Source organism: Scyliorhinus canicula, chromosome 11 (genome assembly GCF_902713615.1).
Source record: "Scyliorhinus canicula chromosome 11, sScyCan1.1, whole genome shotgun sequence".
Lineage (NCBI taxonomy): Eukaryota > Metazoa > Chordata > Chondrichthyes > Carcharhiniformes > Scyliorhinidae > Scyliorhinus > Scyliorhinus canicula.
In genome coordinates this window covers 22323224-22336723 of record NC_052156.1, presented here as the reverse complement: position 1 = coordinate 22336723, position 13500 = coordinate 22323224, and the positions used below count along the sequence as shown (strand labels likewise).

The 13500-nt window shown below is 47.0% G+C and overlaps 1 protein-coding gene across 1 annotated transcript in view; it reads right to left on the bottom strand.

Annotated features, from left to right (window-relative positions):
• The window catches only part of LOC119973908 (NUAK family SNF1-like kinase 1), a 43111-nt gene that overhangs the window by 1718 nt on the left and 27893 nt on the right, over positions 1-13500 (bottom strand). Inside the window, exons 3-6 of the mRNA XM_038812515.1 lie at positions 10269-10420; positions 8256-8321; positions 2007-2126; positions 1447-1579 (exon numbers count right to left, since the gene is read on the bottom strand). Of these exons, the coding sequence (XP_038668443.1) occupies positions 1447-1579; positions 2007-2126; positions 8256-8321; positions 10269-10420 (471 nt within the window). The remainder of the gene's footprint in view (positions 1-1446; positions 1580-2006; positions 2127-8255; positions 8322-10268; positions 10421-13500) is intronic.

Genomic DNA, 13500 nt, shown 5'->3' with positions numbered 1-13500 from the left:
GGAAGGCGAGCACAATAATGTGTATTTCCATTGTTCAATGTCATTTTATTATATCACATTTTAAATTATTTCCCTTGCATTCCATCGCTTTCTTTTTCCCTCCAACATCTATATATTGTAACTTATCTACGTAAAATTCACAAATTGTAGGCTATCGTCAATTTAAGTGCCAGCAAAAACATTTAATTGTAATTCTACTCCCTAAGTAAAATTGGCCCTATTATATGGAAACAAATAGAAACATCGGCTGTGATTAAAATAACTGATCCATTGACCTGGTTTATTTGTTCTTGCACAAAACCATTAAAAACCATTTTTACTCAGTAGATACCTCTTGAGTTTGAAGATTATGACTTCAAACCCAATGTGGACTTTGAGTACATAATCTAAACTGACATCTTAATACAGTAAATGATGTGAAACTAAGGTTTCAACTGCCGATCAAAGTTAAAAATCCCATGATGTTTTTCAAACAGAATAGAATTCTCATGGTGTATTTGCTGACATTTCTCTTTCAAACAGCACCGTCACTAGTGGATTAGTTGGTCATTTATTTAATTTGCTGGTTTCTTTTTTGTATGCAAATTGGTTGTCATATTGTCTCCATAACAAGTTATTACACTTCAAAAGTATTGCATTCGTTTTGAAGTACTTTGGGATATCCTATATCCTAGTGTTACATAAATGAAGATGGGCAGCACGGTAGCACAAGTGGATAGCACTGTGGCTTCACAGCGCCAGGGTTCCAGGTTCGATTCCCCGCTGGATCACTGTCTGTGCGGAGTCTGCACGTTCTCCTCGTGTCTGCGTGGGTTTCTTCCGGGTGCTCCGGTTTCCTCCCACTGTCCAAAGACATGCAGGTTAGGTGAATTGGCCATTCCAAATTGCCCTTAGTGTCCACAAAGGTTAGGAGGGGTTATTGGGTTACAGGAATAGGTTGGAAGTGAGGGCTTAAGGGGTCAGTGCAGACTCGATGGGCTGAATGGCCTCCTTCTGCACTGTATGTTCTATGAAAATGAGTTAGTGCTCCAGAGATGTAATTATTTTTAAACATTTGCTCTTGACATGGACACCAGCAAGGCAACATGTTTTGCCCATCTGTAGAGGGCAGTAAGAGGTCAACTACATTAAGACTGAAATTATCTATGAGTCTGATCACATAGGGGTGGCAAATTCCCTTCACTGAAGGACATTAATTAACCAATTGTGTTTTCTCAACGGTCTGCAAACTTTCATGGTCATCATCTGGCTTCCAGAACAATTCAGTTTCACTAGCTGTTCAGTTAAGACTTGAGCTCAAGTCTTCCAGTTCATAATTCAGCACCATAAATGCCAGACCATCAGACCTCTACACAGAAACATGCCATTGTGCAATCATCTTTAGTGCAGAAATCTGCAACTACTTTGTGAGATGTTGTGTTCACTGAAATCTCTGTAATTCCTTACCCGAACGTTGGTGCGGTTTCCTGTATTCTCCATGACTGATCTGCTGTATCAAAGTTTTGTAACTCCTACTATCAAATGGCATTGTTCCATACACCAGTGTGTACAGCAGAACTCCCAAGGCCCAGCAATCAACCTAACACACAGTAAAATATTTGATCATCAGTCCGGTGAACAGAGCAAATGGAACATAGTCTCAAACACTACCAGATAATTCCACTTCAAAGAGTATCAGCATGTGTTCCTTTGCGTTAACTAAACAAGATTTGGTTTTTAATTAGCAAGTGCCAGTCAACTTTCAAAACTGTCAACTTTCTAACCGACTTATGTTGTGATGAGACAGTAACCTCTCTCTCTCAATCCGAGGCAGATGCCACGTCTGAACTGCAAAATATATCCGTGCTCAACCAAAATATTTGGATGTCACCCTAACCTAGGAAGTGTATTGCTTGCAGGCAATAAAAGAGTCGGGAGTCTATGTTTTGCAGCATCATTGGGTTGTGGAAATGCTTTTTAAAAGCTGACAATTTATTCCGAATTAACAGCCCATTTGTCTCCCTTACCTCAGGTCCTTGATAAGGAAATCCATTCACTATTTCAGGTGAGGCATAAAGGGGGCTTCCACAGTATGTCTCCAACAGCTGATCCTTGTGATATAAATTCGATAAGCCAAAGTCAGCAAGCTGAAAAAAACCCACAAGAAATAAGGAAATGGGATTATATGATAGCCAGTGTAAACTCAACGCCTCACTCACATTTGAGGTTCAGAGAAAAGGGGTTAAATAATTATATTTGGGTGCGCAAAAGAATGATTCTATATGTCAGAATTTTTATATACGCTTGCAATGTGTACCATGAGTCGCTCATTATAAAGCCAATGGTCACACTAATCAAGTTTCTATCAAACTGTCGTGCAAATGCAGCTGGGTAAACTGGAGTTGCAGTACAGAAAAAGTCTGACATTTCCAGCAATTTTCCACCACTTTTATTTAAGACCTATGAACAATGATGTGCAGTAGTTAGCATATGCTTAATATATAAGTAACGTTCGAAATGGTATGGAATTTAGGGCAGTTCACACAGCCGTTTAGCTTATCTCTCATCTGGGCATCATGGGGGCTCTTAAATGCTGTTGTGTGCACGGTAGCCTAGTGGTTAGCGCAGTTGCTGCACAGCTCCAAGTTCGATTCCCGGCAGGGTCACTGTCTGTGTCTGCGTGGGTTTCCTCTGGGTGCTCCGGTTTCCTCCCACAGTTCAAAGATGTGCGGGTTAGGTGGATTGGCTATGCCTTAGTGTCTAAAAAATGTTAAGTGGGGGTTATTGGGATAGGGTAGCTATGTGGGTTTCAGTAGGGGTGCTCTTTGTAAGGGCCGGTGCAGACTCAATGGGTCGAATGGCCTCCTTCTGCACTGTAAATTCAATGATTTAAAGTATGAGAGAATGAAAATGGTGTGCAAGTAAAATTAGATGAATTTTTATTGCTGAGGTGCACATTGTGAATTTTAACATGCGAAGATTGACATTCTTCAAATTCCGCTTATTTATTTTAGTCTAGAAGTCCTTGCCAAATAAGGCATTGTGCTCTTGGCTATTTTTAAATTATTTGGTGAAGTCTGGAAGCTAACCTAATGATTTGTATTTGTTTCAATCAGTTAAATTCATTGAAGAAAATCAGAGGTTAAAGAATGGCCAAATTTCAATTGAATCTTATCCCAAATACCTTTTATATGGTTGTCTGTTTAAAAAGTCTGCCACCATTTATAATTTTAAACTCAACTTTTATCATTCATGGTACACTGCCAATATTATAGTGGCGCATGTTTATATTTTCCATCAACTACTGTTTATTTTTCCTCTTCAATGTCCTCAAACAGGGTTCTTGCTGGTTATGGAAAACCTGACAAAGTCACAGAATTTTATAAAGACAGGGGGCGGGATTCTCCCGTACCCGGCGGGGCGGGGGGTCCCGGCGGGACGGAGTGGCATGAACCACTCCGGCGTCGGCCCGCCCCAAAGGTGCAGAATCCTCTGCACCTTCAGGGGCTAGGCCGGCGGAGGAGTGGTTTGCACACCGCCGGCCGGCGTGGAAGGCCTTTGGTGCTGCGCCAGCCGGGGCCGAAGGGACTCCGCCAGCCGGCGAGAGGCGCGGATGCCTCAGCGGCTGCTGACGTCATCCCTGCGCATGCGCAGGGCTGGGCTCACCTATGCATTGGCCATCGCGGAGCCTGACACGGCCGACGCGTAGGAAAAGAGTGCCCCCATGGCACAGGGCCACCCGTGGATCGGTGGGCCCCGATCGCGGGCCGGGCCACCATGGGGGCACCCCCTGGGGCCAGATCGCCCCCCCCCCCCCCCCCCCCCCCCCCCCCCCAGGACCCCAGAGCCTGCACACGTCTCCAGGTCCCGCCGGTAAGGGACCTACTGAACCACGCCGGCAGGACCGGCAAAAAAAAAAACGGGCAGCCACTCGGCCCATCGCGGGTGGAGAATCGCCGGGGGGGGGGGGGGGGGGCGCTATGAGCGGCCGTCGACCAGTGTGCCGTGATTCCCGCCCCTGCCGAATCTCCAGTGCCGGAGAATTCGGCGGACGGCGGGGGTGGGATTCACGCCGCCCACCCCTGCCGATTCTCCAACCCGGCGGGGGGTCGGAGAATCCCGCCCAGGGATGAAACTTTTCTGGCTTTGGCCGGAATTCCAAGCTTTTCCAGTGTTTTTTCTGATGCCCACTTCCCCCCTTCTCCATTATCATTTGGTTTGTCAGCATATCTGGAATCCAGTACAGGTTTTGCTTTGTTCCTGCCTGATCCTGCCTGTCAATCCCTGACTGGCTGTTTTGGAGACGGCCAGAATGACAACAGTAAGTGGCCGAGTAGTTTGCACCAAATTCCCCAGTCCTTCTTTCCTTGCTTTCCTCATGAGGAGAGCTGTGTTTGTTGGTGTCACTTATCAATTTTTGTTGTTGTGGAGGTGGAGGGCTCAGCAGCCCCTACCTTCAGAATTTTTAAAAATTCATTCATGGGAGGTAATAATCTTTATTATTGTCACAAGTAGGCTTACATTAACACTGCAATGAAGTTACTGTGAAAATCCCTTAGTCGTACACTGAGGGAGAATTCAGAATGTCCAATTCACGGAACAAGCACGTCTTTCGGGACTTGTGGAGGAAACCCGAACACCCGAAGGAAATCCAGGCAGACATGGGGAGAACATGCAGACTCCGCACAGACAGTGACCCAAGCGGGAATTGAACCTGGGGCCCTGGCACAGTGAAGCAATCGTGCTAACCACTTTGTTACCGAGCCGCTGGGCGTTGCTGGCTGGGCCAGCATTTATTGCCCACCCAAACTGCCCGGGCCAGCATTTATTGCCCACCCAAACTGCCCGGGCCAGCATTTATTGCCAACCCAAATTGCCCTTGAACCCAATAGCTTGTCGGGCCATTTAAGAGGGCATTTAGGTGGGCAGCACGGTAGCAGAGTGGTTAGCTCTGTTGCTTTATAACACCAAGGTCCCGGCTTCCTCCGGGTGCTCCGGTTTCCTCCCACAAGTCCCGAAAGACATGCGGTTAGGTGAATTGGACATTCTGAATTCTCCCTCAGTGTACCCGAACAGGTGCCGGAATGAGGCGAGCAGGATATTTTCACAGTAATTTCATTGAGGTGTTAATGTAAGCCTACCTGTGACAATAACAAAGATTATACAGTTAACCACATTGCTGTGGTTCTGGAGTCACATGTAGGACAGATCAGGTAAGGCCGGCAGATTTCCTTCCCTAAAGGACATTAGTGAGCCAGATGGGTTTTGAAACAATTGACAAAGCTTTAAAGCATGGTAACTGCAAATCATGGAATTTTATGTTACTATAGGTCAGGATCCCTAACAAAATATTAAGGATTAATCTCTCAATTTTCCTCCAGTTTTTGAGTATTAAATTTACTTTGTGTTCTTTTGAGGAATATCTGCCTTTTTATTTGATAGACTTTTTATATTGGTACGAGCTTTTTCTGTTATCAGTATTTAAAATATACAAGCGTATCATAGGGTCATATATTCCATTTGATTTTCACCATGATTTGGAAGTTAGATCCTTGGCTCTCCTCTACACAGATTCTTAGAAGAACTTCAGCAGTAATCTGGTAGGATATTACAATAGTGAGATTGAAATTAAATGAAAATCGCCATAGCCCTTCGGACTATAAGCTGCTCTTCCCCTTTTTTGAGTGGGAACTGACTGGTGATTTAACCGGAGGGTCACCATACCTCAGGCGGGGGGTGGGGGGAGGAGGAGGAGGGGGATTGAGAAGGATAGCTTCAGCAAATACAGGAATTGAACCCATCCAGTTGGCGTCGCTCTGCACCATGAACTAGCTGTTCTGCCAACTGAGCTAACTGACCCTTAAAATAGTGAATCTTACAGAAAGGGAGCTGAATGGCTCACGGAGAGGGGACAAATGGTAGCCAGAAGGTCAGCATTAATTTGAACTACCTCTTTTGCACTGATAGAATTAACATATAAGAGGCCCGGTGGTAAATATTATAACTTCCTCAAAGAAAGATCTTCTCAAATTCCTTTTAAACATCTTAATTATATAAAAGAAGTACTGATGCAAATAATTGTTGTCAGTGGACAGATTCAATGTGGTTAGATAAATAACTAGACACCAAAAATAACTATGAAAGAAGCCAAAGCCATCCAATTCTTTGCTGCTGAAACTATAAAAGTTTGGGAACATTTAGATAGGAATTAGCTCCACAGACTCTCACTATTTAATAGTGGAAGTATAAACTATATTTGCCAGATGCAGTGACTGTACTAAAGGGAAACATTTACTTGACTGTGTATTTAAACCAATAGATCTTTTATGGCTGTGTGATATCACAGTAATTTTACAGCTCTAATCCTCTTGTGGCTTTGTCCTTATTTAGCATTGAATTGATCTCATGGAAAGGGGTATTTACAAAGGCAATGTAAGACTTCAATTGCATGCACGTGTTCATGGGCAGGATTTTTTGGATGGCGTGATTTCCTGCTCACGTGGGTGGGGAATACATCCCTTCCAATCATACCATCCCAAAAGCTATTTATTGGTTTGAGGAGTGTTAACTGACTTGCACCTCACTCGAGTGGAAGTCCCGCTTCAGAGAGCTGCTGGCCAATCTGATTGGCCGTCAGCTGTCCAATACCAGTTATATCAGCTGCAGTGGACACGGCTGGGAATGCTAAGTCTCAGTCCCGGCAGTCCAGGAACAGGTGTTTATTCTTTGGCCACCTCATGGTCTCAACTGGGGCAAGGATGAGTGGACCGGCCCAGGCTGTCTGTACCACCGTATAATTGTGGAGAGGTAGAGACAGGCAGCAACCTGGTGAGAAGGCCATCTGAGGAGACATTTTACGGGTTTCTCCCTGCCTGAAAACCCAGGGGTGGGGTAGAGGGGCTTGTGTAAAATTCTGCCCAATAGGTGTAATTGCAAAATATGAAAAGGTTACCCATACAATATGTAATAATACGTTAAAATGTTTATGATGTAAGAACTTGTTGTATTTCAGAGTTAACCCTAACCTTCACTACAATAAAACTTTATTTTTATCCAATGGATATATGAGGAAATCTGTGCTTTCAAATTAAATCTGTATTTTCTTTAGGTAACCCCTAATTAAAACAGAATCCGAACTAAAATGAGAAATAGAAAGAGAAACAGAAACGGTAAACATAGAAATGAAACTGGCCCTCTCTGATTCTACAGAAACAAGAAATAAACTGAGTGGCTAACTGAACCTAGTTGAAAGATATAAACGATTACAGATCGGTCCAAGCTGAGCAGTAGCAGTTGTTGAGTCCGCTGGTGCAGTCCATCAAGCTGAAGACTGAAGAAGATTGCCCAGTTCCAGAAGCTAAGCTGAGTCTGTTTCTGTCATTTGAAGATCACATGAGTTGATCTACCCCAGCCAGAGCGAGTTGAACAGTTTCTGCAGACTTGGTGCCATATGTGATAGAAGACAACATGCCCACAGAACCTGAGTTGGTTGTGTGCTGCTGTCGGTTAATAGAGAGGAGCGGAGCTAAGATTCCTCACGAGGAAGAGAGATTTGAAAGACTTTGGCCACCCCCCCCCCTTACCTACATGGTGGGTTTTCCTGCAGCGGAGGCGGCTTGCCATTGGCTGCTAGTGGGAGAGTCTGGTCCCACTAAATTCAATGGTGTTTTTCATGGCTCTCCCACTCCCTCCAATGGTGAGCCCATGCCGGGTGCTGACTTCGGCAGGACCTAAAGATCCCATCAGTGGGAAGGGCCGGATCCCACCCTTTGTGACTGAGTGTGATCCCCAAAATATGAGTAAACTGCTGAGTCAATTCATAACTGTCCTGGTTGCATCTACCATTTAATGTGCAATTTATAGTTTATAATCAACCACAATTTGCCTGTTAATTCGTATTTACATTCACGTTCTGGATGCTGGGGTATCGAAGCTAGTATTTAGTGCTTGCTTTGTTTGACTCTTGTGTCGTAGTAAAAAATATTCAAACTACGGAATCTTGTAGCTCCATTCTTTTAGTAAATAATTGGAATTTGAATTCTGTCAATTTAAAAAAAAAAGTTACTGGTCTCTTGAGATCGTGAAACAAAATAAGGGATTTGCACAGAGTGATAGGCGCCTTCATCTCTGAATTAATAGTCTACTTCACACTTCAGGGTAAAACCAACAGTTTTCTGTAACAAATGCTGGCGAGTCATTGAAGGAAAAAAATGTGTTTTGAAGAGATTCATTCAACAACCCAAAAAGGGCAAAAGTGATATTAAAAAACAACCAACCTTTACATTAAAGTTTTCATCCAGGAGAATGTTCTCTAGTTTCAAGTCACGGTGCACAATTCCTTTCTGTGTGGGAAAAGACAAATACCAGGGTCAATGGATTGAATCAATTTGGTTTGGTTAGATGTAAAAACTTTTAAAAAAAATCTCAAAGCTAAACCCAGTCCCCCTTGGAGCTGTCCCTTCCAATTTTAGCAGAGACAGGAACAGGGCTGGACAACGAACCCACTCCCAGGAGGCAGGTTCATAATGTAAATATTAAAATAAAGCTGCATGCCTTAAATTCTATCTTCCTTCTAGGTTTACCCATGGCAGACTGGGTTTCCGGGGCCTCAGGAAGCCCAGCGGTTGCAAGGAAACAGAAACTGCTGCATGGAATAGGTACGCGGGTTTCCAACACTACTTGTGGGTCAGACTTCAGAGTGCTTCCTCCCAAGCTAACAAGCTTACCTGTTGCCTCCAGGATTGTTTGATCCTCTCCCTGGGATCAGTCCCTGTTCAGGATTGCTGCACCGTTCTTTTTTTAACACAAAAATAAATCTACTTTGAGAATGTAAGGAAGCAGATAGCGGTAGACTTTTCGGTGCCGCCCGCCGTGGGAATCGTTGCAGGTGGAATGGACAATTTGAAGGACGTTTAAAGCTCTGTTGACCTCGGGTGGGAATTTCCGGTCTCAGGGTGGGTGCAACTGGAAAATCCCGCACAGAATGTGTCAGAATACCCACAATCCAGAAGTGCTGGGCTCAACCCTTCATGGAAATTGCTCAAAATCAGCAATACAATTTAGTAAAATTTCTGAAATTATTCCTTAAGGGATGGTCAAATGGATTAGATTCACTACAGGAGGCGGCCATTCATCCCATCGAGTCTGCACCAACCCTCTGAAAGAGCACCCTACCTAGGCCCTCTCCCCCGCCCTATCCCTGTAACCCCACCTAAACTTCACGTCCCTGAACACTAAGGGGTAATTATATCATGGAGAATCCACCTAATCTGCACACCTTTGGACTGTGGGAGGAAACCCATGCAAACACAGGGAGAAAGTTTCCACACCTACAGTCACCCAAGGCTGGAATTGAACCCGGGTCCTTGGCACTGCGAGGCAACAGTGCAAACCACTGTGCCACTGCGTTAATAATTTTAAATCATACTTATCGCTATCAGTGAGTTCACTGCTGCTTCACAGCCTCAGTGACCGGGTTCGATTCCCGACTTGGGTCACTGTCTGTGCGGACACTGGCACGTTCTCTCCGTGTCTGCGTGGGTTTCCTCCGGGTGCTCCGGTTTCCTCCCACAAATCCCAAAAGACATGCTTGTTAGGTGAATTGGACATTCTGAATTCTCCCTCGGCAACCGAACAGGCGCCGGGGTGTGGCGACTGGGGGATTTTCACAGTAACTTCATTGCAGTGTTAATGTAAGTCTACTTGTGACACTAATAAAGATTATTAAGCGTGTGTATGTGCGTTTTTATGGTTATCGGTATTGCTGTGTGCTGCTTATGGTTGCACACATTGCCGCTGGAGTATTTTATCATTGTAGGTATTGCTTTGGGTGTAATTACATCGTCGTCATTAAGGCTGCGCCCATTGCTTGTTATGATGACTGCAGAATTTGCTGTGGGTGGGCTAATTGTTGCCCTGATCACAGTGTCTATATTTATAGCTGTACATAAAGACCAAGGTGTGTTTATATGGGTGGAGAATTATTATGTGGTGTACTGTGTAAATGCCTCTGTTTTGGTGGCAAGAGAGGGGAGGGAACAGACAAAATGGAACTTCTCTATTGCGACTGAGTAATCGTGTAGCAATTTAGAATTTATAATTAATTCGCATCACTCCCCCCCCCCCCCCCCCCCCCCCCCCCCCCCCCATCACCTCCGCTCTCATCAATCCTTCTGGGCAGAAGTATACTACTGTGTAAGGATTTATTAATATGGTACCATTGGAAAGTGTAATTTGTGGGCACCAGTCAGAAAGTTCCTGCCAAGAATATGGTGGAAGTTTTTTTTTACCTTATGACAGTAGTGAATTGCTGAGACGATTTGCCTGAAAGCTTTGCGTGCTTCATTCTCGGAAAGTCTGTGACGCTCATTTACATAATCATATAGTTCACCATTACTGCAGTAGTCCATTACAATGACAATCTTGTCCTTATTTTCAAAAACTGCAAAAAAAGCACAGGTGATCACTGAATCTGGAACATATTGTCTTATCATCTAATATCACTGATCATGCAAGGAAAAATCAAGGGCAGGATTCTCTGATCCTGAGGCTAAGTGTTGATGCCGTCGTAAACACCGTCGCGTTTCTCGATGGCGTCAACATGGCCTCAGGAGCAGCAATTCTGACCCCTACAGGGGGCCAGCATGGCACTGGATCGACCCACGCCACTCCAGCTGCTGATCCCCGGTGTCAGATAGGTGTCAAGGGCCTGCGGCAACACGCGCATGCGCAGTGGGACCGGCGCGATTTTCACGGATGCGCAGTGGCTCCCTTCTCCGTGCCGGCCCCGATGCAACATGGCGTTGAGCTGCAGGGGCCGGCGCAGAACAAAAGAGACCCCCAGCCCGAGAGGCTGGCCTGCCGATTGGTTGGCCCCGATTGTAGGCCTGGCCACAGCGGAGGACCCCCCCACCCCCGGGTCGGACACACCCCCCCCCCCGGGTCGGACCCCCCTCCCCACCCACCAGGCCGCCCCCAGATGCATCCACGGCAAAAGTCCCACCGGCTAAGAGCAGGTGTGGACGGCACCAGTGGAACTTGGCTTTTTTAGCATGGCTGCTCGGCCCATCCCAGACCGAGAAGCCCCGGGGGGTTGGGGGAGGGAGGGTTGGGGGGGGGGGAGTGGGAGCGTAGAGCGGCCCCCGACCGGCACCATGCCGACCGCACCGGCGCCAATGCTGCCAGTTCTCCGTTTTCCGGAGAATCGGCGGACTAGCATCAGGGCGCGATTCGCGCTGGACCCGGCAATTCTCCGGCCCAGCCCCAGGGTGAGAGAATCGCGCCCTACGTACCAGATCAGAAATCGGAACTCCAAGGTCATTTTCACGGCTGGGATTTTACAGTATCCCTCCACATCAAAGAATAGAATCTGGGCAAAGTCCATTCTGGGTGGGATTAGCGGTGCCATTCTCGGGGCTTGTAGCTCCTCCTGGGAACAACGCCGTTATCTAACAGCATTCTGGGGGGTTTATTGGCCCTCAGGGGGGGGAACGCCCCCACGGAAGCTGCACTCAAGTTGTATTTCCTACACTGAAGAACTCCGCTTGTCAGTGCAGGGAGAGATCGGTGCTGCTTTAGCACAGGGCTAAATCGCTGGCTTTTAAAGCAGACCAAGGCAGGCCAGCAGCACAGGTTCAATTCCCATACCAGCCTCTCCAAACAGGCACCGGAATGTGGCGACTAGGGGCTTTTCACAGTAACTTAACTGAAGTCTACTTTGACAATAAGCGATTTTCATTTCATTTCAGTTTTTATTCATTATTAAATGGCACCCCAATCTCTCAATCCCCCGACTCCCCAATTCACTAGTTGGGGGGTCCTCGAGCACCCCATACCCCTCCTCATATGGGCAGGGCACTCCCGGGCCCAATCCTCGGCACAGGTAAAATGTCATCTTGGTACTGCAAGGCTGGCAATGTCACCTGGGCACCCTGGAAATGCGAGGCTGGCAGTGCCAGGGTGCCCAGGTGGCATCAGCAGTACTGTGGTCACCCTGCCCAGATACCAACCACCCAGTGGCCTCCGATTGTCTCGGTCTGGGGGACACCCCCAAGTGCTGTTTTGCCAATGCTAAATGGAACCCGGTTGGGGTCTCCTCAGCGAAGCCGGTAGATCCCAGGAGCCGGTTTGATACGGCATACGCAGAGCTCACTTAACTCTTCATGTCTGGATCCTACCTATTGTGGGTGGGATCCAGGTCACAAACACTCACAAGATCTCATTAGATCTCACGGAACGTAACGACCATTGGGAATCCTGGAAGAGGCCTCTCGCGGTTCTACTGGCTGCGTCCCCTCCCGATCCTGGTGGGATGCGTCCAGTAAATCGTGCCCTCGATTTCTCTACCCCTACTGAAGACATTAACAATGTGGGTGCGATTCAGCGATTGCGTTGTGTCCGCACCGGGTGAATCCGAAGGGAGCCCCAAATCAGGCTCTGCACCAGGCTGATCGCGAGTCATCTGACTCGCTCCACCTGGCACGATCTGGATCTCACCGTCACTGGGCGAGAACCAGTTCTGCATATTTAAATGAGCCGTTTTGGGGTATTTAACTACCCGGATGCTGGATTCACCCGGCTCCAGGGACTCAGCGACTGCGCCTATGAGACCTCACCAGGGTGCTGTTTAGTTCTGGTTCACACAAACGTGAACCAGGCGTAACGGCATCTTGGGGGGGGGGGGTCTCATAGGGTATTAGAGACCCCAGGTGGTCAGGGACAGGGCAGATCCCCCTGGCACTGTGGCACTGCCAGCTTGGCCCCTTCAAGGTGGCACTGCCAGATTGCCAGGTTGGCACATCCAGGGGTTGGGCCTTGGTGGGGGTGGTGGTGGTGGTTGGGGGGGGGGGGGGGGGGGGAGATGGGAGGGAATCCCCAGGGGCTTTGACAAGGTTTGGAGGGGAAAGGAGGAGGATGGATCGCGTCTGCTGCTCACAATGGTGCTCCGATCTACGAACAGACGTTCCTGCTGGTGAGATCAGCTCGCCAACAGGAAATCTCTCGAAATGTGACCTCGGTGGGGACAAACTCCTCGAGGCCAAAATAATGCGGCAAAGTGTCGTTGAACAGTGGGGTGATTCTCGGCGCTGACTTAAACTTTTGTCCACTGAATCACGCCCTGTATCTCTCCATCCCATAGTAACAGAGTAATATAGTCCCTCTACAAGTATAAATATTGTGCCTCGCTAACACATAGCTAGAGGGCAATGTTCACTGTGGACAGTAATGTTGTAGCCCAACCCACACATTGATAGTACTATCTCTCAAGTCTTCCAGACATGTGCTGATTCTAGCACTTGGGGCTGATTTTAAATGTTGATGGGTGTGGAAGATGGGCAGTAGCAGACTGACTGATCTTCATTCACTCTCCCTCATTTTCCATTCTGGGATAAATAGCCCATCTGCTATCATCGGTTTTCCACTCAAGCCAAAAGTTAAAATCTGCACTGTTATTTCTCTCAGGATCACTGACAGATGTCTGCACTCTGGGAATAATCATCGTTTTCTGATTTTACTTGACTG